General features: G+C 43.1%; 2 protein-coding genes across 51 annotated transcripts in view; one reads left to right on the top strand and one right to left on the bottom strand.

Annotated features, from left to right (window-relative positions):
* Window positions 1-826, bottom strand: part of MTA3 (metastasis associated 1 family member 3) — a 313378-nt gene extending 312552 nt beyond the window's left edge. The window contains exon 1 of the mRNA XM_077843427.1: window positions 630-826. The gene's annotated coding sequence lies outside the window, so the exon portion shown is untranslated. The remainder of the gene's footprint in view (window positions 1-629) is intronic.
* Window positions 827-1735: 909 nt separating this feature from the next.
* Window positions 1736-25535, top strand: part of KCNG3 (potassium voltage-gated channel modifier subfamily G member 3) — an 84878-nt gene continuing 61078 nt past the window's right edge. For 11 of the 50 annotated variants that reach the window (XR_013349332.1, XR_013349334.1, XR_013349333.1 and 8 more), the window contains exon 1: window positions 1736-2858. Coding sequence is in view for 32 of the 50 variants with exons in the window: in XM_077843440.1 (XP_077699566.1) it covers window positions 2194-2858 (665 nt within the window). In the remaining 18 variants the exon portion in view is untranslated. The remainder of the gene's footprint in view (window positions 2859-25535) is intronic. The other 39 variants (XR_013349342.1, XR_013349338.1, XR_013349347.1 and 36 more) reach the window with 15 other exon arrangements.

Consider the following 25535-nt stretch of genomic DNA (forward strand, 5'->3'; position numbering starts at 1 on the left):
TAAATTCTGCAGCTGAGATCCTGGTCCTTTGAGCCAAGCAAATGCATTAGCTTTCTTTATAGACTTTAATCCTTTACATCTGAGATTCTGCTATTGGAATGCTTTTCTGCTCTTTCTCTCTGCCAGCTCATGACCATCACCTCCTTCCATTCTATCTTGAAACTCATTTCCTTCAGGATGTTTTCTTGGTTTAGTAGCTACTTTGCAAATAAACAACTCTTGTTTTTGAGCTTTCAGTCACATTAAGAGCTTTTAAGATAAACTATCCAAGTCGAAAGATAAACAGCACATAGAGATTTCCATTCTTTAAGAAACCACCCAGAATGATTTCATTTTGTGAGGAGGGACAGCACTTCAATTTTTAGGTGTCTGCTTTTCAGCCAGGAATCCGTAATAGAATCAGAGCAAAATGACTCTTTATGGTGACCTCTAGTGGGCATGGACAATCCTACAAAATTATGAAAAGTGAAGGGCCAAGTAAAAACCTTCCCAGTAACCAGCTGGGTTACTCTCAGGTCAGATGACCGCATCCCACCCCACCCCACCCCACCCCACCCCACCCCACCCCACCCTTATTCTTTTCTTCCAGCATTTGTTTTGCATTTAACTTAGTTTGCCTTGCAACTCACCTGTTTCGCCTCTGGCGGGCACGGCGCGGGCTGGGCTGCGGGTGTCGGATGTCGGGTGAATTGCTGGTAGTAGTTTAAAATAATCCCTGCCCCGGGAACCCCCTCCCTGGGCTTCGAGCGGAGCGCAGGGCAGTTCGCTCTGAGGAGCCCTAAAGGGCTTCTTTTCAGCTCCGGGAGCCGGTGCTGCAGCTGGCTCGGGGGGCGGAGCGGGGGGTGGGGGGGGCACGGGGGAAAGCAAGACATTATGAAAAGGAGGACGCAGACGAAGGCTATGGGGAGAATTCTGTTCTTGCCAGGGGCAGAGCGGTTCTCCCCACTTTCACCCCACTCTACAGGAAGCGTCACGGCGGGTGTGGGGGAGCGCCCAGGCGCTCCACGTAGGCGCCCTCCTAGGACCCGCGCCCCAGAAGGCAGGGGCCCGGGCCGCTCCCCTGCGCGGGAGGACGGCCGCGAGGGCGACACCGAGCTCGGGTGCCGGGGTGGTGGCCGCCCTCGGAGCGCGCGGTACGTGGGTCTCCGCGCCGCGAGAGGAAAAGCGAGTCGGCCAGAAAAGCAATTAATTGCTGGGGTGCCTCCTCTGAGAAATCCCTTAGGGCGGTCTCAAACCGAGCTGGGCTCCGGACAGTTTCTGGAAAAAGCTCTCCAAACGCCGTCTGTCCTCACCCTCCTTACCCGCCTGTCGCCTCCCTCGGTGGTGGTGGTGGTGGTGGTGGGTTGGGCGGGGGCTGTTAAAAGGGCCCTCGGGAGCTGCCCCAGTCATCCCTGATGGCCCGGGGCGGCCCGCGGGGCTCTGCCCCCCTCCCGCCTCATCCCCGGGGCTCCCCACCGCTCCCTCCCCAGGCCCGCGGACCCCTCCTGGCCGCGGCGGGCGGGAGAGGAGGGGGAGGACGGCGTCACGAGGCGGGGAGCCCTGGGTCCGGGGCGGGGCGCCGGGGAATCCCAGCCGAGCGCGCCCGGGAGGTGCGGGCGCGGGTGGGGAGAGGGGGGCGGCGCGCGGAGGGAGCTGAGCCGAGCGGCGCGGGGAGGCGGGGAGGGGAACCGCGAGGAGGCCCCGCCCCCGCCTCGCGGAGCCGGCTCTCCGCCGCCTCCGAAGCCGCTCACTTTGCCTCTCGCCTCTGGACGGCGGCGGGGCGGTTGCCGGAGCCGCGGCCAGAGGGAGCGCCGGGGACCGGGAGCCATCCCGCACCGGCGCCTCCTCCCGGCGCCCGCGCCCCTCCGGGAGGGGACAGCGCCGCCGTTGGGAAGGACACCCCGGCCTCGCAGGGGGCATCCCCGGGCGCTGACGGCCTCGTTCCCGGCCAGCGGGGCGCAGCGCTGGCGCCTGAGGGGGCTCCCCGGCCACCTGCAGGCACCGCCGCGCCGCGGGAGCGTCGCTAGCCGCAACGCCGGGCTGCGGAGGAGGCTGGGGCCGAGGGGTCTCCGGGCCGGCGAAGGGCCCCGACGGCGCGCTTCCCCGGCGGCCAGCGGCAGGCAGGCCCCGCTCGGCGGCCGGGGGGCGGCGGCGGCGGCGGCGGGGGCGGCGGCGGCGGCGGCCTCGGGCCTCGGGGCCTCGGGGCGGCCAGCCATGACCTTCGGGCGCAGCGGGGCGGCCTCGGTGGTGCTGAACGTGGGCGGCGCCCGGTACTCGCTGTCCCGGGAGCTGCTGAAGGACTTCCCGCTGCGCCGCGTGAGCCGGCTGCACGGCTGCCGCTCGGAGCGCGACGTGCTCGAGGTGTGCGACGACTACGACCGCGAGCGCAACGAGTACTTCTTCGACCGGCACTCGGAGGCTTTCGGCTTCATCCTGCTGTACGTGCGCGGCCACGGCAAGCTGCGCTTCGCGCCGCGGATGTGCGAGCTCTCCTTCTACAACGAGATGATCTACTGGGGCCTGGAGGGCGCGCACCTCGAGTACTGCTGCCAGCGCCGCCTAGACGACCGCATGTCCGACACCTACACCTTCTACTCGGCCGACGAGCCGGGCGCGCTGGGCCGCGACGAGGCGCGACCGGGCGGTGGCGAGGCGGCCCCCTCCAGGCGCTGGCTCGAGCGCATGCGGCGGACCTTCGAGGAGCCGACGTCGTCGCTGGCCGCGCAGATCCTGGCCAGCGTGTCGGTCGTGTTCGTGATCGTGTCCATGGTGGTGCTGTGCGCCAGCACCCTGCCCGACTGGCGCGCCGCGGCGGCCGACAACCGCAGCCTGGATGACCGGAGCAGGTACTCCGCCGGCCCTGGGAGGGAGCCCTCCGGGTAGGATGCACTGCTTCTCTGCCCGTCCCGTCCGTCCGTCCGTCCGTCCTGTCGCATCTGTCGGTCCCGTCCGTCGGTCCTGTCTCCGACCTGTTTGACTCCGGGCCCCCGGCGAGGCCAGCCAGGGGACGGGTTGGCCCTCGCTCCTCGCTCCTATTTTCCCGGCACCAGGTGGCGGTGGTCTGCGCACTACGCCGTCCTCTGGAGGGCGAATCGCCAGGCATGGGGAGGGGCGGGTGGAGAGAAACAAAACCAGCTTCCCGCCTCTGGTTTACTTTTGAGCAGAAAAGCACCTGGCTAGTTAGATGCCTCTAAACTTTTATTGCTAGTATTTCAACAGTTTAACCTCGGGCTAATAGCAGCTTGGCTTATTTGCCAGTTCTTGGTGGGATGAGATGAAGTCTTGTGGTGGTGAAATGTGGTCTGCCATACACTGGTCACACATTCTACGCGCTCTGCCTAATACGCGCTTTGATGGAATTGTTACATTACAAAGGAGATTCAGTTAACGGTAGACTCTAAATAATGGATGTCTGTGCCCTCTTCTCTCTTCTTTTGTTCCTACAAAGTATGGAGTTAGAAAAGCAACTGTCCACCGTTTGGTATCAAAGATACACACTGTGACTTTCAGAAGGCTCTTCAGTAGGGGCAAGGAAAAAAAAAATCACAAACATTTAAACAGCCCCAAATCCAGTTAATAGTTTTTCTTTTCAGTTTATTGGGGTGAAAGGAAAATACTTTAATCTTCTATTGTGTTTACCTTTCTTTTTTTTTTTTAATATTTTGTTTATTCATGAGAGTCACAGAAAGAGAGGCAGAGGGAAAAGCAGCCCGAGGTGGGACTCCATCCCTGGACCTGGGGATCACACCCTGAGCAGAAAAGCAGATGCTCAACCACTGGGCCACCCAGGCGTCCCTGTGTTTACCTTTCGGTAGAGATAACATACTTCTGATTTTAGTACTAGTGAGTTTATTTTGCATATTTGGTAGGAGAAATAAACAGTAAAGTTGGACTTTAAAGGGAGACGGTCTCTTTGGACACAAACACAAAATTGAATATTCTGTTTTATCTTTGATACTGTTTTAGAACATGTTTTTTTTATTTAAAGATTTTATTTATTTGAGGGAGAGAGCAAGAGAGCAAGCATGAGCAGGTGGAGGGGCAGAGGGGTGAGGGACAAGCAGATTCTGGGCAGGGAGCCAAAGGAGGGGCTCCATCCCAGGACACCCAAGAGATCATGACCTGAGTCCAAGTCACACACTTAACCAACTGAGCCACCCAGGCACTCCTTTGATACTGTTTTAAGAGGCTTCCTTCATTCTTATTTACTTATTTATTTATCCATCCTCCATTCGTTTTTTAAAATTAGGTTGTGCCTGATAATCTTTTCCTGATAGACATGTGCATGTTTTCAATGATATTATGTATCTTGAGGTTGCAGTGCATTACTTACACATAATATTCTTTGGAGAGTGAAGATCGTTTTTTAATCTAAGGGGTAAATTGTCTAGTACCACAGAGTCCATTACTGATATATTGATATCTTGGCATGAAATCCAAGATACATGCTTTAAAAGGAAATTCATTAGTAAACTAATTTTGTTTAATGTATTATGTTAGGAGTTTTTGATTTACAGATAAGAATTACTTATTTAATGCTCCATCAGTACAGTGAAATTAATTTATATATCTAAATACATAAGTGCTCTTGATTCTTTTAGAAGACCATAGGAAAATGAGCCATAACTGCCCTTGAAATGATTCACTAGTAATTGTGGAATTCTAAGGTTAGTGAAAGTTCAAGCTGCATTAGCAAAGGAAACAGGAGAATTGAGTTAGACTTACCGGGACTGCAAAAGAAGGAAGAAGAGGAATTCTTGATTTGTGTATATGTATTTTATATATGTATGTAATTATTCAAGTCAGAACTGTTTCCTAGATACCCAGATATTTCAGGCAAAAGCATGTTTTTCTTGGCGTAATGGTCCAGTTTTAAGCTTCACTTTCCAAGTGTAGGTATATGAAAACCAACCTCTGTAATTCCAAACAGATAAGCTGAAGGATGAGTGAGCAGCTAAGGCAGCTGGAAGTCCCAGAGGGAGCCTCCCATAGGCCTCCTGCAACTGACAGGGCCTCTATACTGGCACTTTGACCATAGTCTCTCAAATCCTGCTTTCTTATGGTTGCTGAAATTAGTCTTTATTTTATTTTATTTATTTTATTATTTTTTTAAAAGAATTTTATTTATTTATTCATGAGAGACAGAGAGAGCGAGAGGCAGAGACACAGGCAGAGGGAGAGGGAGAAGCAGGCTCCATGCAGGGAGCCCGACATGGGACTCAATCCCCGTTCTCCAGGATCACACCCTGGGCTTCAGGCGGCGCTACACCGCTGCGCCACCGGGGCTGCCCTGAAATTAGTCTTTAAAACATCATCCCAGGATGCCTGGGTGGCTCAGCAGTTGAGCGTCTACCTTGGGCTCAGGGTGTGATCCTGGGGTCCAGGATCGAGTTCTGTTATCAGGCTCCTTGCGGGGAGCCTGCTTCTCCCTCTGCTTGTGTCTCTGCCTCTCTCTCTCTGTGTCTCTCATGATTAAATAAAATCTTAAAAAAAAAAAAAAACCCCATCCTGATCATATGACCATATTTGGCATCTACCAAATAAAGCCAAAACTTTTTTCTTGGCCTTCAAGGGTCCCTTTTTTTTTTTTTTTTTTTTTTTAAGATTTTATTTATTTATTCATGAGAGACAGAGAGGCAGAAACACAGGCAGAGGGAGGAGAAGCAGGCTCCCTGCAAGGAGCCCGATATGGGACTTGTTCCTGGATCCCAGGATCACACCCTGAGCCAAAGGCAGATGCTCAACTGCTGAGCCACCCAGGCTTCCCTCCCTTCAAGGGTTTTTATGATTTTACCATAATCTGCGTTTCTTGACTTATCCTGTCATTTGCAAGCATCTTTTTTGAGCATCTGCTGCGTTTGAGGCACTGTTGGTATTCCAAATATTCTAACTTTTTTTCTTTTTAATAAAGAAAAGGTGTCAAGTTGATGATCTAGGAATCAGACAGAACTGAGGCACTGTTGGTATTCCAAATATTCTAACTTTTTTCTTTTTAATAAAGAAAAGGTGTCAAGTTGATCTAGGAATCAGACAGAACTGATCAACAATTGACTTGTTCTGGGATATAATTTGGCCTACAAAGTGGGTGGAGATGGAAACAAGTCATCTTTGGAAGGTTGCAGATGTTGTATACTGTCCAACAGTGGTGATGGGAATGTCATTTATATGAACTGTAGTGTTCACAGTCTTTATAACTATGTGCCCTGCTTGAGAAGATAAGGAAAATTTTCCAGGTAAAAGGAACAGCAGCAGTATGGGCATGAAGTTTGCAAATTATGTTTAGGGAGTGTGAAGCCAGTGATGGAGTGAGAGGAGGATAGAGAGCAGATGTTAGAAGGCCTAGAATGAGAAAGAGCATGATTTTATTTTGCAGGCAGTAGTTAGCTATTGGCACTTTTGAGGTGAGTGGGTTATGCTTATAAAAGAACAAATGTCATGAGTTGTGTACTGTGAGTTGGGGATGGGGAAGATGGGAAACAGGGGAGTTTGGAGATCTTTGCAGAGGGAGGGAGTGAGGGTATAGATTGTATTGAGGTGGTAAGAAGGGAGAAGAAATGACCACTCTGGGAAATATTCAGAAGACTTGTAATTAATTAACCCAGGGCATTGGAAGGATACAGACAGGCATCAGGGACTGATTATGTGGGCTTCCAGGAGCTAGGAGCACTCCCTGTCACTTGCAGGCTCCATTTGTTCAGACTGGTCTGCTCACTTGTTCTTGAACCACGCAAATGTTCCTTAACTGTGCAGTGCCTTGCCTGTTGAAATTGGATCATCCATCAAGCCCAACTCAGATTCTGTTTCTTTTTTGAAGCCTTTCCTTCCTACCTTAGGAGATGTAATGTTTTCTTCCAAATTTCTTGAGGGATTACTTATTCGTATTATATATTTGCCATCTAATATCCTTCCTAGCATGGTAGTTATTTTTTCATATAAACATGTCCTAGCTCCTAAACTAGATGAGACAAAAAGTCCTAGAACACAGCTGAATTCTCCCATACTATTTATTATGGCAGCATCTTTTAGGAAAAAAATATTATTCTGGCACAATAAATGTCTACTGTTTATATTACAATTCAGAATATAACCTCCCAGGAATATATCTTCTGTTCCCCACATTGAAGAGTTGTGTGGGGTAGGCCGTGGACTTCAAGTGGAGCTCTTTGTTGAGGAGGATGAGATCTTGTGCTAGAAATGAGAAAAAAGTCTATTAAAGAATGATTATTTATCAAGTACTGATTATGCAAAAGGAATAAAGATAAGCACAGCATCTCTTTTTATTATACTTTGAAATTTTGGAATAACAACCTCAAGTTTGGAAGAAGTCTTGAGAGACCTTCCAAATCAATAATTTGAAAGTTTTTTGTGTGTATAGATATGACCCTTTTAAATTGATACGTTCTGATGGTTAGTAATCGTGTAAATAATGGTTTAAAGTCTGAAAGCTACACAAGCAAGCCTTTCTCCATCTCCTGGGCATTTAGTTCTTTTCCCTAGATGTAACCAAAGTTGTTTGTATTTTGTGTATATTTTTAGAGACATTCTGTGTATTTATTTATTTATTTTATTTTACTTTATTTTTTTTTCAAATTTTATTTATTTATGATAGTCACAGAGAGAGAGAGAGAGAGGCAGAGACATAGAGGGAGAAGCAGGCTCCATGCACCGGGAGCCCGACGTGGGATTCGATCCCGGGTCTCCAGGATCGCGCCCTGGGCCAAAGGCAGGCGCCAAACCGCTGCGCCACCCAGGGATCCCCATTCTGTGTATTTACAAGCATATCATATATATTTACAAAACAACAACAAAAACAGTGCAATAATACTGTTCTGAAACTTGCTTTTTAAACTAAACAACATGCCATGAGATTGTTCTGTATGAGTCTATAAAGAGCTACCAGATTCCTTTATGCAGCTGCATAACATTCCATTGTATGAATGTCTCATAATTTTTGGATATTTATGCTGTCTCACCTGTAGAAATGCTGCAATGAATATCCTTGTGCATGTACGTTATTTTTGCTTTTGTCCATAGGATAAATTCCTGAAAGTTAAGACATAGGGTCAGAGGGCATGTACATTTGTAATTTGACTAGATAACTCTAAATTGCTCTCCAAAAATCTGTCATTTTATTTTTTTATTTTTTATATTTATTTATTTATTTATTTATTTATTTATTTATTTATTTATTTATTTAAATCTGTCATTTTATACTCCTGTCAGCAATGTGTTGGAGGACATGCTTTTTTCAAATGCCATAAAGTGTTGTGATACTTCTGATCTTTTCCATGCCATACTGGAGAAATATCTAGTAGCTTTTTTTTTTTTTTTTTCTAGTAGCTTTAATTGGGTTTTGCCTTATTGTTTTTTTAAACATATACTGAAATTTAATAAGAACACATAATCTTGTAACATTTGATGTCAGAAATTAAGTTGGGGACAACTTTCAAATCATCCCAACTTTTTTTTTTTTTTTATTCATGAGAAACATACAGAGAGTGGCAGAAACCTAGGCAGAGGGAGAAGCAGGCTCCATGCAGGGAGCCTGATGTGGGACTCGATCCCAGGACTCCAGGATTATACGCCTGGAAGGCAGGCGCCAAACCGCTGAGCCACCCAGGAATCCCCCTCATCCTAACTTTTGTACAGTTGAACCTTCTGTCATAAGTAGATTTCAGTTTTTTTTAATTCAATTTAGTTAACACATACTGTATTATTAGTTTCGGGGTATTTTTGACTTATTTTGAGTCAAATTGTGCATCTTGTATTTAGGAGTCATCTTACTTTTTTTTTGGTGAAATATTTATACCTTTTGCTCATTCTGTCATTGACTTATTTTGGAGTTTTGAAAGATACATTAAGAAATTAGACCTTTGTTTATGATGCGTTGCAAATATACTTTGTTCTCTAAGATCCCTTTTTTTTTTTTTTTTAAGATCCCATTTTTTAAAAAGATTTTATTTATTAGAGCGCGAGTGAGCACGAGTAGGGGGAGGAGCAGAGGGAGGAGAAGCAGACTCCCCATTTAGCATGGAGCTAGACATGGGGGCTCAATCCCAGGACTTGGGGATCATGACCTGAGCCGAAGGCAGATGCTTAACCGACTGAGCCACTCAGGTACCCCAATTTAGGACCCCATTAAAAGAAAACCATAATTGTTTAGAACATACTAGCAGTAATTTTAATATTTACTGAGAAAAAATGCACAATGATTAAAAAATAATTCTGAATTGTAACTTTCTGAGCCATTTTTTATTCTGGTGACTGTGTCTGGCTGTGTGGCAGCCGGGGCACAAAAGATGGGGTTCCTCCTTGTGGAATTGGTGGGCTGGTGGTGGTAGTGGGAAGGGAAGAGACACAGCAAAGGAAGCAAATAATTGGAAAGGAAACAAGGATTTCAGATAGTGAAGGGAAATCAAACAGGGTATTCAGGTATGGCATGCAGCAGGAATGTCCTTTGGCGAGGAGGTAGCGTGAGTGGAGACCTGAATGATGAGAAAGACCCAGCCTTGGAAGAAGGAGGGAAGGGTATTCTTGACACAGGGAACAACAAAGGCAGAAGCTCTGAGATGACAGTGAGCTTGGCTTGTCTATAGCATGGAAGGAAGGCCCACGTGGGCTAGCAGTTAGTCCAAGGGCAAGAAGGGGTTAGATGAGATTCCAGCGGGGGGCAGAGACCTATCAGGCTTGGCCTGTGTGCCAGGAGAAGTAGTTTGGATTTTCTTCCAAGTGCATAAGGAAAGTGTTTGGAAGGTTTTAAAGCTGGGGAAGGATAGGATCTGATGTGGGTTCAAAACATCACTGACCACCGGGTGGAAAATGGACCATGGGCAACAGCAGATGCAAGACCCGGCAGGTGAGAGGATATGGGGCTTGATTAGAGGAATAGCAGTGGAGATGGTGAAAAGTTGTTGGATTCAGGTAGGTATCACGTTTTTATCACGTTATCCTAATGGTGACTGACCCACCCTTACTAGGAAAAGTGTGAGATCTAATTGAGTGAAGCAGTGCTAGGCTACTGGACATGGGGTCCCTTCTCTTTAACTGGCTTGGCCCACATTTTGTGAGCTGAGAATCCAGTTCCTTTCTACTGGGTCTGCCTCTCATTTGGAGGGGTATTGTGAGGAAAAGGATCTGGAGGAGGGATCTTTTGAGAGTCAGTGGGAGAGGGATCATTTGCTGTTTTCCTTTCTCTATAACCAAAACCATCTCATTGAGCGGACTTAGTTAAAGATCTTTGGTAAGTGCATTCACAACCTTCACCAATGTATAGTTCTGGTCATCATGATGACCAGAATGATGATGTTCTTACTGTTTTATTTGAGAAGATAAACTACAGATTTCTCGGGCAGTTTGCCTTCCAGTACCATTGAGTATCATTCTGACACTGCCAAGGAGATGATTTTTTTTTTTTTTTTTTTTTTTTTTTGCATTTTAAACAAGATTTTATTTGAGACAGAGTGCAAGCAAGAGAGCAAGCACACAAGTGGGAGGAGGGGCCGACTCCCCACTGAGCAGGGAGTCCGATGTGGGACTTGATGCTGGGACTCTGAAATCATGACCTGAGCCAAAGACAGATGCTTAATCAGAGCAACCCAAGCGCCCCCTTTTTGGGGCATTTTAACATACAGACATACTAATTTTTTAAACTTTGTTTATGTATTTCATAATCTCTACCCTACTGTGGGGCTCAAACTCACAACCCCTTAGATCAAGAGTCGCACGCTCTTCTGACTGAGCCAGCCAGGCACTCATTTTAAAATCACTCCAGAGTGGCACTGGCGTGGCTCAGTGGTTGGGCATCTGCTTTTGGCTCAGGTCGTAATCCTGGGATCGAGTTGTGCCTCGCGCTCCCTGCTCAGCAGAGAGCCTGCTTCTCAGCCTATGTCTCTACCTCTCTCATGAACAAAACAAAACAAACCAGCATTGTTAGCCTGTGTCATAAAAAGATGCTCTATGCTAGTCAAAACCTTGAGAAAGATGGGTCAGTTATAAAGTACTTACCCCTTTTACTTTTTGGTCCCATTTGCCTCTGAACTTTTGTCCCTTCGGCTAGGTTCAGTTGTACTGTTCTCTTTCTCTTTTGAGTTTTAAATCTCCTTATTGTGCAAAGTCTTCTGTAATTTTAATTTGTTCTTTAGAAGTTATTTCTAAAAGTTGCTTTGTGTTGGGATTTTGATCTTTAATTTGTATTGCTTTGTGTTGTGGTCATGAGACTGAAGAGATGTAAAGATATTCAGGTTTTTTGCAATGTTTTTTAGCCCAAGTTTAAAAAATGAAATATATTATCAAAATGAAACACCAGGTGATGGAAATTTAAAAATCAATTGTATTCTATTGCCTATTAGGTCAATATTATACAAATTCAGTAGGTTTTTAAGTACTTTAAAAATAAAAAGCAGTATTTGAAACTGAAGGTGAAAGTCTCCGTGCTTTTACTTTGCAGATAAGGTGGATATTTTCAGAAGCCAGTAATTAATAGATCTCTGATAGGATTGAACATAACTCAGAATCTCAGTTAAATTCTGTTCTTGCACCATGGACTTTCTTTTAATATGTGTACAGGGTTTTTATATCTGCTGCCAATTTTAGAATTCAGTGGAAACTTTCTTTTGTCAGTGCCCTTTTTTTAATCAAGGTGCTTTCTTTTTTTTTTAAATTTTTTTTTTTTTTTAATTTTTTATTTATTTATGATAGGCACACAGTGAGAGAGAGAGAGGCAGAGACATAGGCAGAGGGAGAAGCAGGCTCCATGCACTGGGAGCCCGACGTGGGATTCGATCCCGGGTCTCCAGGATCGCGCCCTGGGCCAAAGGCAGGCGCTAAACCACTGCGCCACCCAGGGATCCCTCAAGGTGCTTTCTCCCTTAGTAATAAGCAAGTAATTTTCAGTGTTACTTTTTTTTTTTTTTTTTAATGAAAACTTTGCCCACTGAAGAAAAGTATGGTTCTAAGTATGATGAAGTGAAGAGTAAACATGCCCCTTTCTTCTCAATCCCATAACCCTTTTCTGGGTATTCTTTCCAGAAATGCACATATAAACATATACAGACATGTACTTGTGTGTGTATAAATCATATATACATATTACATAGATTTTTTAAAAAGATTTATTTTTAGAGTGTGCACACAAGCAGGAGGGGGTGGCAGAGGGAGAGAGGAAACAGACCCCTCTCTGAGCAGGGAGCCTGACTCGGGGTTCCATCCCAGGAACCTGGGATCATGACCTGGGCCGAAGGCAGATGCTTAACCAACTGAGCCACCCAGGCGCTCCTTTTATTATATAGATATTTTTTAAAATTTATAACTGAGATTGTTCTGTAATTGTGTTTAGCAATTTGCTTTTTTCTCTTCACATCTTAGAACGCTTTCCATATCAGTTGATCCAAATCTCCCTCATTCTTTTGACAATCTATAGAGTGTTGGATTGAATGGATGGGCTGCAACTCAGTTAACAATTGTCTGTCCTGTCAATAACAGTGATGGCCGACATAGTAATATCTGTTTTTGTAGTTAATATGTGCTAGCTGCTTGTTAATTTTTTAAATGTATTTTGTTCATATAAGTCTCATAACAGGCTTGTGAGGTGGCACCATCTGACTCTCTCTCTCTCTCTCTCTCTCTCTGTGACTATCATAAGTTTAAAAAAAAAAAAAAGAGTTTTGGGATCCCTGGGTAGCACAGCGGTTTGGCGCCTGCCTTTGGCCCAGGGTGCGATCCTGGAGACCCGGGATCGAATCCCACGTCGGGCTCCCAGTGCATGGAGCCTGCTTCTCCCTCTGCCTATGTCTCTGCCTCTCTCTCTCTCTCTGTGTGTCACTATCATAAAATAAATAAAAAATTAAAAAAAAACATAGTGTGAGTATATCTGTGGAAAAATAGCTGGATCAAGGGGATTGTGTTTATTATTATTATTTTTTAATTTATTTATTCATGATAGTCACAGAGAGAGAGAGTCAGAGACACAGGCAGAGGGAGAAGCAGGCTCCATGCACTGGGAGCCCGATGTGGGATTCGATCCCGGGTTTCCAGGATCGCGCCCTGGGCCAAAGGCAGGCGCCAAACCGCTGCGCCCCCCAGGGATCCCGTGTTTATTATTTCTTAAGGATTTTATTTATTTATCTGAAAGAGAGAACACGCATGAGTAAGGTGGAGAGGCAGAGGGAGAAGCAGGCTCCCCGCTGAGCAAGGAGCCTGATATGGATGGGGCTCGATCCCAGGATCCCAAGATCATGACCTAAGCCAAAGGCAGACATTTAACTGGCTGGTCCCCAAGAGGATTGTGTTTAAAAACATTTTTTGACAGATAATACCTAATTTCCCCTGAACTATTAATTAAATTCTGTACTTTTTATTAATAATAGTGACTATTATAATGCAATTAATAACAAATAGAATGCTAACATTAATAACATGTTAATAGGAAACATTTTGAAATAACTGCCTTTTAGTAAATATAGCAGCTTTGTGGAGATATAAGTCACATACTGTAGAACTCACTTGTAGAGCGTACAATTCAGTGACTTTTAGTATATTCACAGAATGGTACAAGTGTCATCATCCATACCACTTTAAGCATTGGGTCTTGATGACGTGTGTTTGAAGGAGCGTAAAATGTGTTTGAAAGCTAGAGCTCATAAATGGCTAGGAAAAGGACCTAGGCATTTTGGCTGAGCAGGTGAATCAGATGAAGCAATAGGCAGAACGTTTCTTTTTGAATTCATTCATTTATTCATAAACTGACGGGTTCTGTTGGAGTGTTTGGAAAAGCTATACATACATAATTTTCTTCACCTGTGAGTAACAAGGACTTCTCAGCTTTTACTCTACTGGTGAAGAGAAGTGTGTTATTGAGACCATCATCTGACTTTCTCAGGAAAAAAAAAATGTCAAAAGGAAAAGGTTATGGTGGAAAAAACTCAGGATCCCAAGTTGGGAGGCCTCCCTCGAGTTAATTCGTTATTACCCTGCTCTGGGCCTGTACCTTCATCAGTGAAGTGGGGATTTCACACAGAAGGGTCAATGAGAGAATGAAGACCGAGCCCTCAGCAGGAAACTGAACTTCCTTAGTTCTCTGTCTTTCCCTGTACTGAGCCCCTTTCACAGTCTCTCTCCTTGAGGTTGCTTGAGAATGTCTTGGCTCCCTTTTAGTCTGCAAGTTCTCTGAGAACAAATTCTGTGCTTCACCACGTGTAGTTCAATACCTTGCACATTGGCAGTCACTCAGCATGTGTTTGAAATGAATTATACCTGTGAAAGAACCATGCAAATACAATAGCATTTTTTTTTTTTTTTTAGATTTTATTTTTAAGTAATCTCTGCACCCAACATAGGGCTCCAGCTCACAATCCTGAGATCAAGAGCTGCATGTTCGTTCCACTGACTGAGACAGGCAGATGCCCCACATTTTCATTTTTTATTAGAAAGTGTGTGTTTATAAGTTGCCTTCAACGTATAAGCAGGTTATATTTTAAGAAATCAGTTGCAAAATGGTTTTATGGCTTTCCATTCATTTATTCATTAAATGTGACAAACATTTATTGCCCTTGTCCGCTGGAAGAACAGCAAGGAAGCAGAGTGGTAGGGAATTGGAGGTGATGGTGACAGAATGGGAGAATGTAGTTCTTATAGAGCCTTACAGGTATAGAGGCTAAAAGGATTTTCTTATTTATTCACGTAAATTTTAAAATTTTTTTTAGAAAGAGAAAGGGCAGTGAGGGGAGGTGCAGAGGGAGAGGGAGCCCACACCCAATTCAGAGCCCAATCTCATGACCCTGAGATGATGACCTTAGCCAAAATCAAGAGTTGAATGCTTAACCAACTGAGCCACCCAAGAACCCCTGATTTAATTTAACATTTTATTTATTTTTTAAAACAACTTGGCACTTTTTTAAAAAAATTCTATTTATTCATGAGAGACACAGAAAGAGAGGCAGAGGGAAAAGCAGGCTCCATGCACCAGGAGCCCGATGTGGGATTCGATCCTGGGTCTCCAGGATTGCGCCCTGGGCCAAAGGCAGGCGCCAAACCGCTGCGCCTCCCAGGGATCCCTACTTTAATATTTTAAAAGCTCACTCTGGCCTTAGATGGAAGACAGAGTCTAGGGGGCAAAGGTGGAGCCCGTGAGGCCAATTAGGACCACCATTACACTAAATACTCAATGGCTGCCTACACACCAGCATCTAGGCAAGTAGCTGCCATGTTGATCCGGATTGTGGTGGCAGGGTTTCCCTTTTCATTTTCTGGGTAAAGAAATGATTGAAATTGGTCAGGTTTGCCTTTGACATCATTGTATGACCAGCATCTCTGCTGTCCCTCACACACTCTGTTGCAGCACTGATGGTCTGGAGTGAGGGTGAGCTGAGTGCTCAGGCCCACTGCCTGTTTTGTACAGCCCCTGAGCTAAGAATAGTTTTCACATTTTTATCTTATATTATTATTTCTTTTTTTAAATTTTATTTATTTATTCATAGAGATGCAGAGAGAGAGAAAGAGAGAGAGGCAGAGACACAGGCAGAGGGAGAAGCAGGCTCCATGCAGAGAGCCTGACGTGGGACTCGATCCAGGGTCCCCAGGATCACGCCCTGGGCTGCAGGCGGCGTTAAACCGCTGTGCCACCGGGGCTGCCCTATATTATTATTTCTTAAAAATTTCTTAAGTAACCTCTACACCCAATGTGGGGCTCAAACCCACAACCCTGAGATCAAGAGTTGCATGCTCAATGAATTGATTCAGCCAGGTACCCCAGTTTTTACATTTTTAAAATGGTAGGAGAAAAAGAAGAATACTGTTTTATGACTTGTGAAAATGATCTGACATTCGAATTTCAGTGTCCATAAATAGAGTTTTATTGGAGCACAGCCACGCTCATTTGTTTACATGTTGTCTGTGGCAGCTTTCCTGCTGCTTCGGTGGAATTGAACCATTGCAACAGAGACTACATGGCCTGCAAAGCCTGAAACATTTACTCTCTGGCTCTTTATAGGAAAAGCTTGCCAATCCTTGGTCTAGGATGGCCCCTTCATGGGTTTGGGCCTGTCCAGCTGAGTGCCTTCAGGCACATTCCTTCTTAAAGCGTTGGTGTGTCCCTGTTTGTAAAGTAAGGATAGCGATAGAGGGTTGAGAATAGGTTACTGATTGTTGTCTCCTAAACCAGCTTGATGATGGATGCTGCCCTCGAATCTCAGTGAGGCCCACTGTGCCTCACGGATTGTTGTTTTCCCAAGATACTTCCTCTTACCAGAGCTCATTATTTGGTCATAAGAGTTTTGGTACAGCAGGGACTTCTGTTAGTGTTTACGGTTGGTGTGGGAAATCAAATATTTATAAGTTAGGGACTGTCTGTGTTAATTTCAGCTTACAGATTTAGACTTACCAGTTTGCTCTTCATCAGTGCAGAGAGGTGGCTGGGGAAGGGATCGATGACCAAAACTAGGATTCACAAGGTGCAGGTCCTACTAACTCAGGGACTGTTTTTGTAGCATATTAAAAAGTTATGATTAAAAAAAAAAGTTAGGATTGTATAGGAAATAAAACGGGAGGTACATTTCAAAAAGGAAGTGAGTTATATTTATTAACACAGGGTATAACTCAGTTGGCCTTGAGGTATAATCAGGATGGCCCTTGCCGTGCAGTAGCTTCCTTTATAGTGAGAAGAAGCACCAGAGTCACTGATGATGAGACAAGAAGGTGAGATGGTACTGCCATAGAAGGGGCACTGATGCTGCCTGGGGTGTCAGGGAAGGGCTTCTGGTGTAGTGTCATTTGAGTGCAGAGAAGACCCTACGATCTGGAAGGCCAGGCACAAGGACACAGTGGACAGTGCTAGTAGTGTTCTCTGGCACCGTGTACTCACAGCTTTAAAAAAAAAAAAAAAAAAAAGTGTCACCAGGAATGCCTTTGACAATGCAGTCAAAATTACTGCTTTTGTTAACAGCTGATCTTAAGTGTATATTTTTAAGTGTCCTATGTGACGAAACGGGAAGATGCAGAAGGCACTTCTGCTGCATACTGAACTATACTGGCTGTCTCGAAGGAAAATACGTGAATAGTTGGATGAGTTGCAAGCTGCGCTAGCAGCTCTTTTCGTGAAACAACATTTTTATTTGAAAGAACAACTGACAAACTGTGGCTATTTAGACTTGAGTATATAGCATAACAGACATTTTCTCATAAATGAGCAAAGGTGAGTCTGTCACTTCAAGGAAAATAGGATGGTGTTTATTGCCTATGATAAAAATTAGAGCTTTTTTTAAAAAAAGATTTTGTTTATTTATTTGAGAGAGTGAGAGCGTGCACAGTGGTTCCAAGGGAGAGGGAGAAGCAGACTCCCTGCTGAGCAAGGAGCCCAATTCAGGACTCCATTTCAGGACCCTGGGATCATGACCTGAGCCAGTTAGAGGTTTAACCAACTGAACCACCCAGGAGCCCCTAAAATTAGAGCTTTCCAGTAAGAATTAGGCACTTGGAAGATTCAAATCTTGTCACTGTGTGCTTGCTGGCTTCCCAGTTCTTAACTTTTATGATGAGATTAGCAGTGATATTATATTAATAATTGTGACTTTTAAAATATTACAGAATGGAATGTGTTAACATTTGGAACATCTGCATAATTCAGTAACCAGTACATCCTAAATGACCAACACTTGATGTTACAAAACCGTGCAAAAGTCTGAGGAACTATAAGGGGTTTTGTTATAGTGACAAGTTACAGTGACAAGATTTGTTTCCACATTGCAGCTAACTTTTAAAAAAACTGCCACTTTTCTTAAGTTTTGGGGTAGTATCAAAGAAGCATACTCACAATTATCAGAAAAGGCTACTAAAATACTCTTTCTTTTTCCAACTACATATTTTTGTAAGGCTAAATTCTCTTTATATACTTTAAAACAACATAGCACAACATATTGAATGCAGAAACAGATATGAAAATTCAGCTGCCCTATATATATTTTTCAATTCTCTCTCCTTCCCTCTCTTTCTCTTTGCTCTCTCCCTTCTCTTCCCTTTCTTATTGCCTTAGAATTCAAAAGGGTTGTCATAGAGAAATCCTTCTGCACATCATTTGAATTGAAAAAAATAAGTCTGTTCCTTAAGAAAATACATCTGATTAGAATGATTGGTTTGAGACAGTGAAGATTGACTTTGCAGATTCAATTACATGGTGGGCATGTTCCAAAAGCTGGATGAGATAAGTCTGCAGTTCCAAGGTTTTGATGAAAATATACTTAAAGCATATAATAAGATATAAATATTTAATTTAAAATGTTATATTGACAGGGTGCCTGGCTGGGTTAGTTGGAAAAGTCAGGAGTTCGAGCCCCACTTTGGGGGGGGGGGGTGCAGATTACTAAAAAAATAAAATAAAATAAACTTCAAAATAAAATAAAATGTATTGACAAAGATGAATTGAAATATTTTAACCCTCTTTAATATTATCAGATTTAGGTCTGGTTCCTGAAAGTAGAGGAATAATTGGCTTATTTGGCAGCTACTTGGATAAGTCTTGGTCTAAGTGCTTTTTTTAATGCAGTACCTCCCAGGAAGTAAAAAAGTGAGTGATTCTAATGATGGGCAATGAATCTTTTTTCAAGTTAAGTGGTTCTCAATTTTGCTTTCAGCAAATTTGAAGAACGTAATTGATTCCACAGTAGATTATTAAAAGCAATTTTTCCAATTTTTAATTTTATAAATATCAAACCTATAGGAAAGTTGCAAGAATAATACAAAGAACAACCTCTCTCTATAATTATTATTACTTTGCTGGAAAAATTGAGAATTGGTTGCAAACATCTTGTCACTTCATCCTTAAATACTTAGCATGTGTCTTCTAAAAACAAGGACATTTTCCCATCTAACAATCCAGTGATCACACTCAGGATATTATTTAACATTGACGATTTTGAAGATTCTAGGCCAGTTGTTTCATAGATGTCCCTTAATTTGAACTTGCCCGACAGCCTCATAATCTTTTTTTAAGACTTTATTGATTTATTTGAGAGAGTGCGGGCGCATGAGTGTGGTGCTTGACTCAGGGCCCCATCCCAGGACCCTGAGATTATGACCTGAGCTGAAGTCAGATGCTTAACTAACTGGTTGAATCACCCAGGTGCCCCTGATGGTTTCATAATTATATTCAAATCAAACCTCTCTGTAGAAATACTACGTAGATGTAAAAAGAATTTTTCTTTTTTAGAAAGATTTCATTTTTCAGCAGGCTCTACAGCCAGCTTGGGGCTTGGACTCACAACCTTGAGCTCAAGAATCGCATGCTCTGCCAACTGAGCCAGCCAGGCTCTCTTGTAAAAAGAATTTTTGATGATAGGAGGCAGTAAATCAAAATGTGATATTTTTTGCATATACTTGGAGGGAGGTAAAAGAATCTAACATTCCTATAATACAAGTCCTTCCATTTTTCTCTACTTGTTTAAGTAAGAATTCTCACCCCTCTTATGTGTAAAAACAAAAATAGGAATAGAAGTGATATTGATATATGTCATTCTACCAATTAGAAATACTCATTTGTTAATTTGGATTAAAATACCCACTTGCTAAAAAGATATAAACTAATTGAAAAGGAAAGAAACTTAGCAATTTCATTAAAAGACAGAGTTCAAATAAAATTTTTGTTTAGTTATGTGTTGGAATTTTGTAAAGATAACTCAATGAAAAAAATTAACACAGATTATAGGAAATTACACAGTCAATGGAAATTAAGAGATAAAAACATTTTTTTTGTTATTGCAGAGATATATGATAGGATGTTTAAATTTTTTTCAAACATTAGAAGTATATTACATCAGAGCAAAATTATGTAAGAGAGGCCAAATGGAAATACAAGTTTTATGAGAAAAAGTAACAATATAAACTTTCTGTTAAAGGAGAGTTAGTGTGGGACGCCTGGGTGGCTCAGCAATTTTTTAAAGTGAGGTAGCCATTTCATTTTTAAAATGTAAACATTTACAATGTGCCAGAATTTGCATGCTTTGCAACTATTTTGACTTAAAAATTATTGTGTCAAAATAAAATGTACCAGGGAGATAATATAGTTTTTCTAAATTCTTTTGAGGAGTCACATGAGCAAAAGGTTTGGGAACCACTATGCTCAAGTGATTTAGAGACAGGTGAGAGCTGCTGGGAAGATTTTGGGGACCATATTGCTATAGGTCAGTTAAGTCAAGAGAGATCAGAGGAAATGAGGGTGGTCACAGATGGGGCATCAAGTTGGGCAGTGGTTCCCTGAGTGACAGGTTATAGGAAAGGGACAGGATGCCAAGGAGCATTTAAATTTTATTTTTTAAAAATTTTTATTTACTTAGGCACACAGTGAGAGAGAGAGAGGCAGAGACACAGGCAGAGGGAGAAGCAGGCTCCATGCACTGGGAGCCCGACGTGGGATTCGATCCCGGGTCTCCAGGATCGTGGCCTGGGCCAAAGGCAGGCACTAAACCGCTGAGCCACCCAGGGATCCCTTAAATTTTAAATAACAATACCGACAACACCTGGAAGGTAACCTTAAGCTTGGATTTTATAAAATCCCTCTTCATAGAACACTTCATGACAGGGCTTTATCTACCCTGCTATTCATTTACTAATAATGTGCATTAATTTCTAATCACCAAGGATATGATTGTATGATGTGATGTAACACGTTTTGAAGAGAAACAAACATTTTCTTTTGGTCACTTTGAAGGAAACTCTGAAGCAGTATGGGTAGTCTGCATGTCATCTTGTAAGCACCTTCGCATATGTTCAAGGTGGGAGTAGGTGGAATAAATATTACAGAGCTTTCAAATGTATGTCTAGCATCACATGATTTGCTTTATTTATTTGTTTTATTGTAAAGATTTTTATTTTTAAGTAATCTCTACATCCAACATGAGGCTCAAACATACAACCCCAAGAACAAGAGTTGCATGCTCTACTGACTGAGCCAGCAAGGCGTCCCCATGATTTGCTTTACATAGACAAAAGACTCTAAGGTTTATTTTTTTTTTAAAGATTTTATTTACTTATTCATGAGAGACAGAGAGAGAGAGGGAGAGGCAGGCTCCATGCAGGGAGCCAGACATGGGACTCGATCCCGGGACCCCAGGATCACGCCCTAGGCTGAAGGCAGCGCTAACTGCTGAGCCCCTGGGGCTGCCCTCTAAGGTTTATTAGTATGTCAGGTTACAGGTTAGGCAAAAGAGCAGTCACGTGACTAACTGCAGCTCACGAGAATGTGAAAGCAGTGGGAATTGCCCAGGTCTGATTCCAGAACTTGTGTGCTTGGCTGAAACTCCATTGCTTTCTGTACCATAAAAGCTCTACTTTTGGGAATATAGCTGATGTGTAAAGACCTTTTACTCATATCTCAGGAACCAAATTAAGGACCGTGTTGAATTTAAGTGAGTTATTTTTATGTATGTCATTCAAATAAATGAAAGTAAATGAAAAAGCAGAAATTTTCAGCCTCTGTAAAGATTAAAATTAAGTTTTACTAGCAGTGTGATATACAATGGACTTTTAATGATTTATTATTGTTATTATTTTAGAGATTTTTTTAAAAATTTATTTGAGAGAGAACAAGCAAGAGCATAAGCAGTAGGGAGGGGACAGAGGGAGAGGAAGAAGCAGATTCCCTGCTGAGCACGGAGCCCCATGTGGGCCTTGATCTCAGGACTCCAGTCATAACCTGAGCCAAAGGCAAATGCTTAACCCACTGAACCACCCAGGTGCCCCTACAATGGGCTTTTATTATTTTTTATTTATTTATTTATTTATTTATTTATTTATTTATTTATTTATTTATTTATTTATTTATTTATGATAGTCACAGAGAGAGAGAGAGAGGCAGAGACACAGGCAGAGGGAGAAGCAGGCTCCATGCACCGGGAGCCCGACGTGGGACTCGATCCTGGGTCTCCAGGATCGCGCCCTGGGCCAAAGGCAGGCGCCAAACCGCTGCACCACCCAGGGATCCCTACAATGGGCTTTTAAACAAATATCCCTCTTTCTTAATTGATCTGTATAATTTATTTAAATGTTGCTTTAAGGCATTACAACAAATGCTCTGAGATTTTTTTTTACATTTAAGAGACTATTGAAAATAAAGCAAAATTTAAACATTAAAAAATACGGAATTCACAGGGCACCTGGGTAGTTTGGGCAGTTGGGTGTCTAACTCTTGAATTTTGGCTTGAGTCATAATCTCAGGTTGGTGAGCTCCACCCTATGGCAGGCTCCACACTCAGTAAGGAGTCTGCTTGAAGAGTCTCTCCCTCTGCCTGCAACACCCCCCACCGCCATGTGCTTATGCACTCTTTCTCAAAAATAAAACCAGAAATCTTTTATTTTTTTATTTTTTATTTTTTTTAAGATTTTATTTTTTTAGAGAAAGAGAGAGGGAGAGCACAGAGGGTGAGTGAGAGGAAGAAGCAGGCTCCCCGCCAATCAGGGAGCCCCCATGTGAGGCTTGATCCCAGGACCCTGAAATCACGACCTGAGCCCAAGGCAGACACGCAATTGACTGAGCCACTCAGGTGCCCCTAAATCTTTTTAAAGGTAGAATTCCTTGTTACAATCAAAATGTGTTTTCCTAGAACACAACTATTTAAGCAGAACACAACTTAAAGCAGAACAAATCAATCTGAAATAAAAGAAACACATGTTTTATGCAAAGATAGAAAATTATACATAAAACTATAATCAAATCTTTCAGGCATGCAAAAAAGTATAGAATGTATATCTACCCACCCCAATTAATAAGCATAAAAAGTACAGTTGAAGTCCATTGGGTGCCCTTTTGCTATTGGAATCCCTTCCTCCTCCACAGAAATAGCTGCTTTCCTAACTTTGATATTACTGTTTCCACACATTTATAAATACTATTCCCATCTTTGTACATACATGTATGTAGCTACACACAAAATATAGTGTTTTGCACACTTAAAATGTTTTTTCTTAAGTGGTAGCATCAGTGGAATCTGCAGCTTGCCTTTTTTTTTTTAAAGATTTTTAAAGTTTGTTTATTTATTTATTTATTTATTTTATTAGTATTTTTTTTTAAGGCTTTATTTATTTATTCATGAGAGACACAGAGAAAGAGGCGGAAACATAGGCAGAGGGAGAAGAAGGCTCCATGCAGGGAGCTCAATGTGGGACTCGATCCTGAGAGTCCAGGATCACCCCCTGAGCTGAAGGCAGACATCCAACCGCTGAGCCACCCAGGCATCCCATAAAATTTATTTATTAATGAGAAATACAGAGAGAGAGGCAGAGACACAGGCAGAGGGAGAAGCAGCCTCCACGCAGGGAGCCCGATGTGGGACTCCATCCCTGGTCCCCAGGATGACACCCTGGGCCGAAGGCGGCGCTAAACCTCTGAGCCACCCGGGCTGCCCCCTTCCCCCCACCTTTTTAAATATTTTATTTATTTATTCATGAGAGAGAGACACACACACACACACACACACACAGAGGCAGAGACACAGGCAGAGGGAGAAGCAGGCTCCATGCAGGAGCCCAATGTGGGACTTGATCCTGGGTCTCCAGGATCATGCCCTGAGCCGAAGGCAGAGGCCCCAACCGCTGAGCCACCCAGGCATCCCTGCAGCTTGCCTTTTTTTTTTTTTTTTTAAAGATTTATTTATTTATTTATGATAGAGAAAGAGAGAGAGAGAGGCAGAGACACAGGAGGAGGGAGAAGCAGGCTCCATGCCGGGAGCCCAATGTGGGACTCGATCCTGGGACTCCAGGATCACGCCCTGGGCCAAAGGCAGGCGCTAAACCGCTGAGCCACCCAGGGATCCCCGCAGCTTGCCTTTTTAACTCAACTTCATGTTTTGGGGGTTTGTGCATGTTGATATCTATAGGCTGTAGCCCTTTCATTTTAACTGTAATGTACCAAGCATTGATTTATTTGTTCTTCCTTCACTGGAAATTTAGCCTTTACTGTAGTGCTGCAGTGAATAGTTTTGTTTATGTCTCAGTATACATATAGGAGAATTGCTTTAATGTATCTACCTAGGACTGGAGTTGCTATATTGAAAGGTATGCACATCTCCCCTAGATGTTGCTAATAGCTCTCCAGAGTAGTTGCACTGTTTATTCCCTTATTAGAGTCTTTTTGCTCAATCCTTGCCATATCCACATGTTGTCATACTTTAAAACTTTACCTAATTTGACTGGTGTAATATAGTAATCTCATGTTTTATTCTTTTTTTTTTAATTTGTTATATTCTTTTTTTTTTTTTTTTTTTTTTTATTTATTTTTGATAGTCACAGAGAGAGAGAGAGGCAGAGACATAGTCAGTGGGAGAAGCAGGCTCCATGCACCGGGAGCCCGATGTGGGATTCGATCCCTGGTCTCCAGGATCGCGCCCTGGGCCAAAGGCAGGCGCCAAACCGCTGCGCCACCCAGGGATCCCTGTTTTATTCTTTTTAAAATCAATTTTATTGAGCTATAGTTTACATAAAATGGAGTTCATCCATTTTTAAGTATACAGTTTGACATTTGACCAGTACATGATTCTGTGTGCCTCCCATCCCAATCAGGATACAGAACATTTTTTTTTTCACCCTAAAAAGTTTCCCTCTGCCTGATTGCCTTAGGCAGCCACTGATTTCTGTCACTGTACTTAGAATTTGACTTGACTAGAGTTGTACAGGTTGTATAATTTTATGTCTGGCTTCTTTTCATTCAGCATAATATTGTTGTTGTTGGGGATCCCTGGGTGGCGCAGCGGTTTGGCGCCTGCCTTTGGCCCAGGGCGCGATCCTGGAGACCCGGGATCGAATCCCACGTCAGGCTCTCGGTGCATGGGGCCTGCTTCTCCCTCTGCCTATGTCTCTGCCTCTCTCTCTTTCTCTCTCTCTGTGTGTGACTATCATAAATAAATAAAAAAAATTAAAAAAAATATTGTTGTTGTTTTAAAGTTTATTTATTTAAGTAATCTCTGCAGCCAACATGGAGCTTGAGCTCACCACCCTGAGATCAGAGTCACATGCTCTTTGGACTGAGTCATCCAGGTGCCCCATCAGCATAGTTTTTAAACATTCACCCATGTGTTATTTATATCAATAGTTCATTTCCTAAAAAATTTTTTAGATGTAACTCACATAAAATTCACCATTTTCAAGTGTATAGTTTGGTGGTTTTTTACTATTGTCATTGTATTGTGTGACCATCATCACTGTTCCAGAACATTCCATCACCCCAGAAAGAAACCTCGTACCTATTAGCACTCATCCCCCATTCTTTCCCCCCTCTTCCTGTCCCCTGAGAACCACTAATCTCCTTTCTGTCTCTATGAATTTGACTGTTCTGGACACATCATATAAATGTAGTTATATAGGAATGGAGCCTTTTGTGTCTGGCTTCATTCACTTAGCATAATGTTTTCAAGGTTCATCCATATTGTTGTGTGAATTAATATCTCATTCTTCTTTATAGGTGAGTAAAGTTATACCCCGTTTTGTTTATCAGTTGATGAGCATTTGGATTTTTACACTTTTTTACTCTTATGAATAATGCTGCTATGAACATTCATAGATGCAAGTTTTTGTGTGAGCAT

This window comes from Canis aureus, chromosome 12 (assembly GCF_053574225.1).
Source record: "Canis aureus isolate CA01 chromosome 12, VMU_Caureus_v.1.0, whole genome shotgun sequence".
Taxonomy (NCBI): Eukaryota; Metazoa; Chordata; class Mammalia; order Carnivora; family Canidae; genus Canis; species Canis aureus.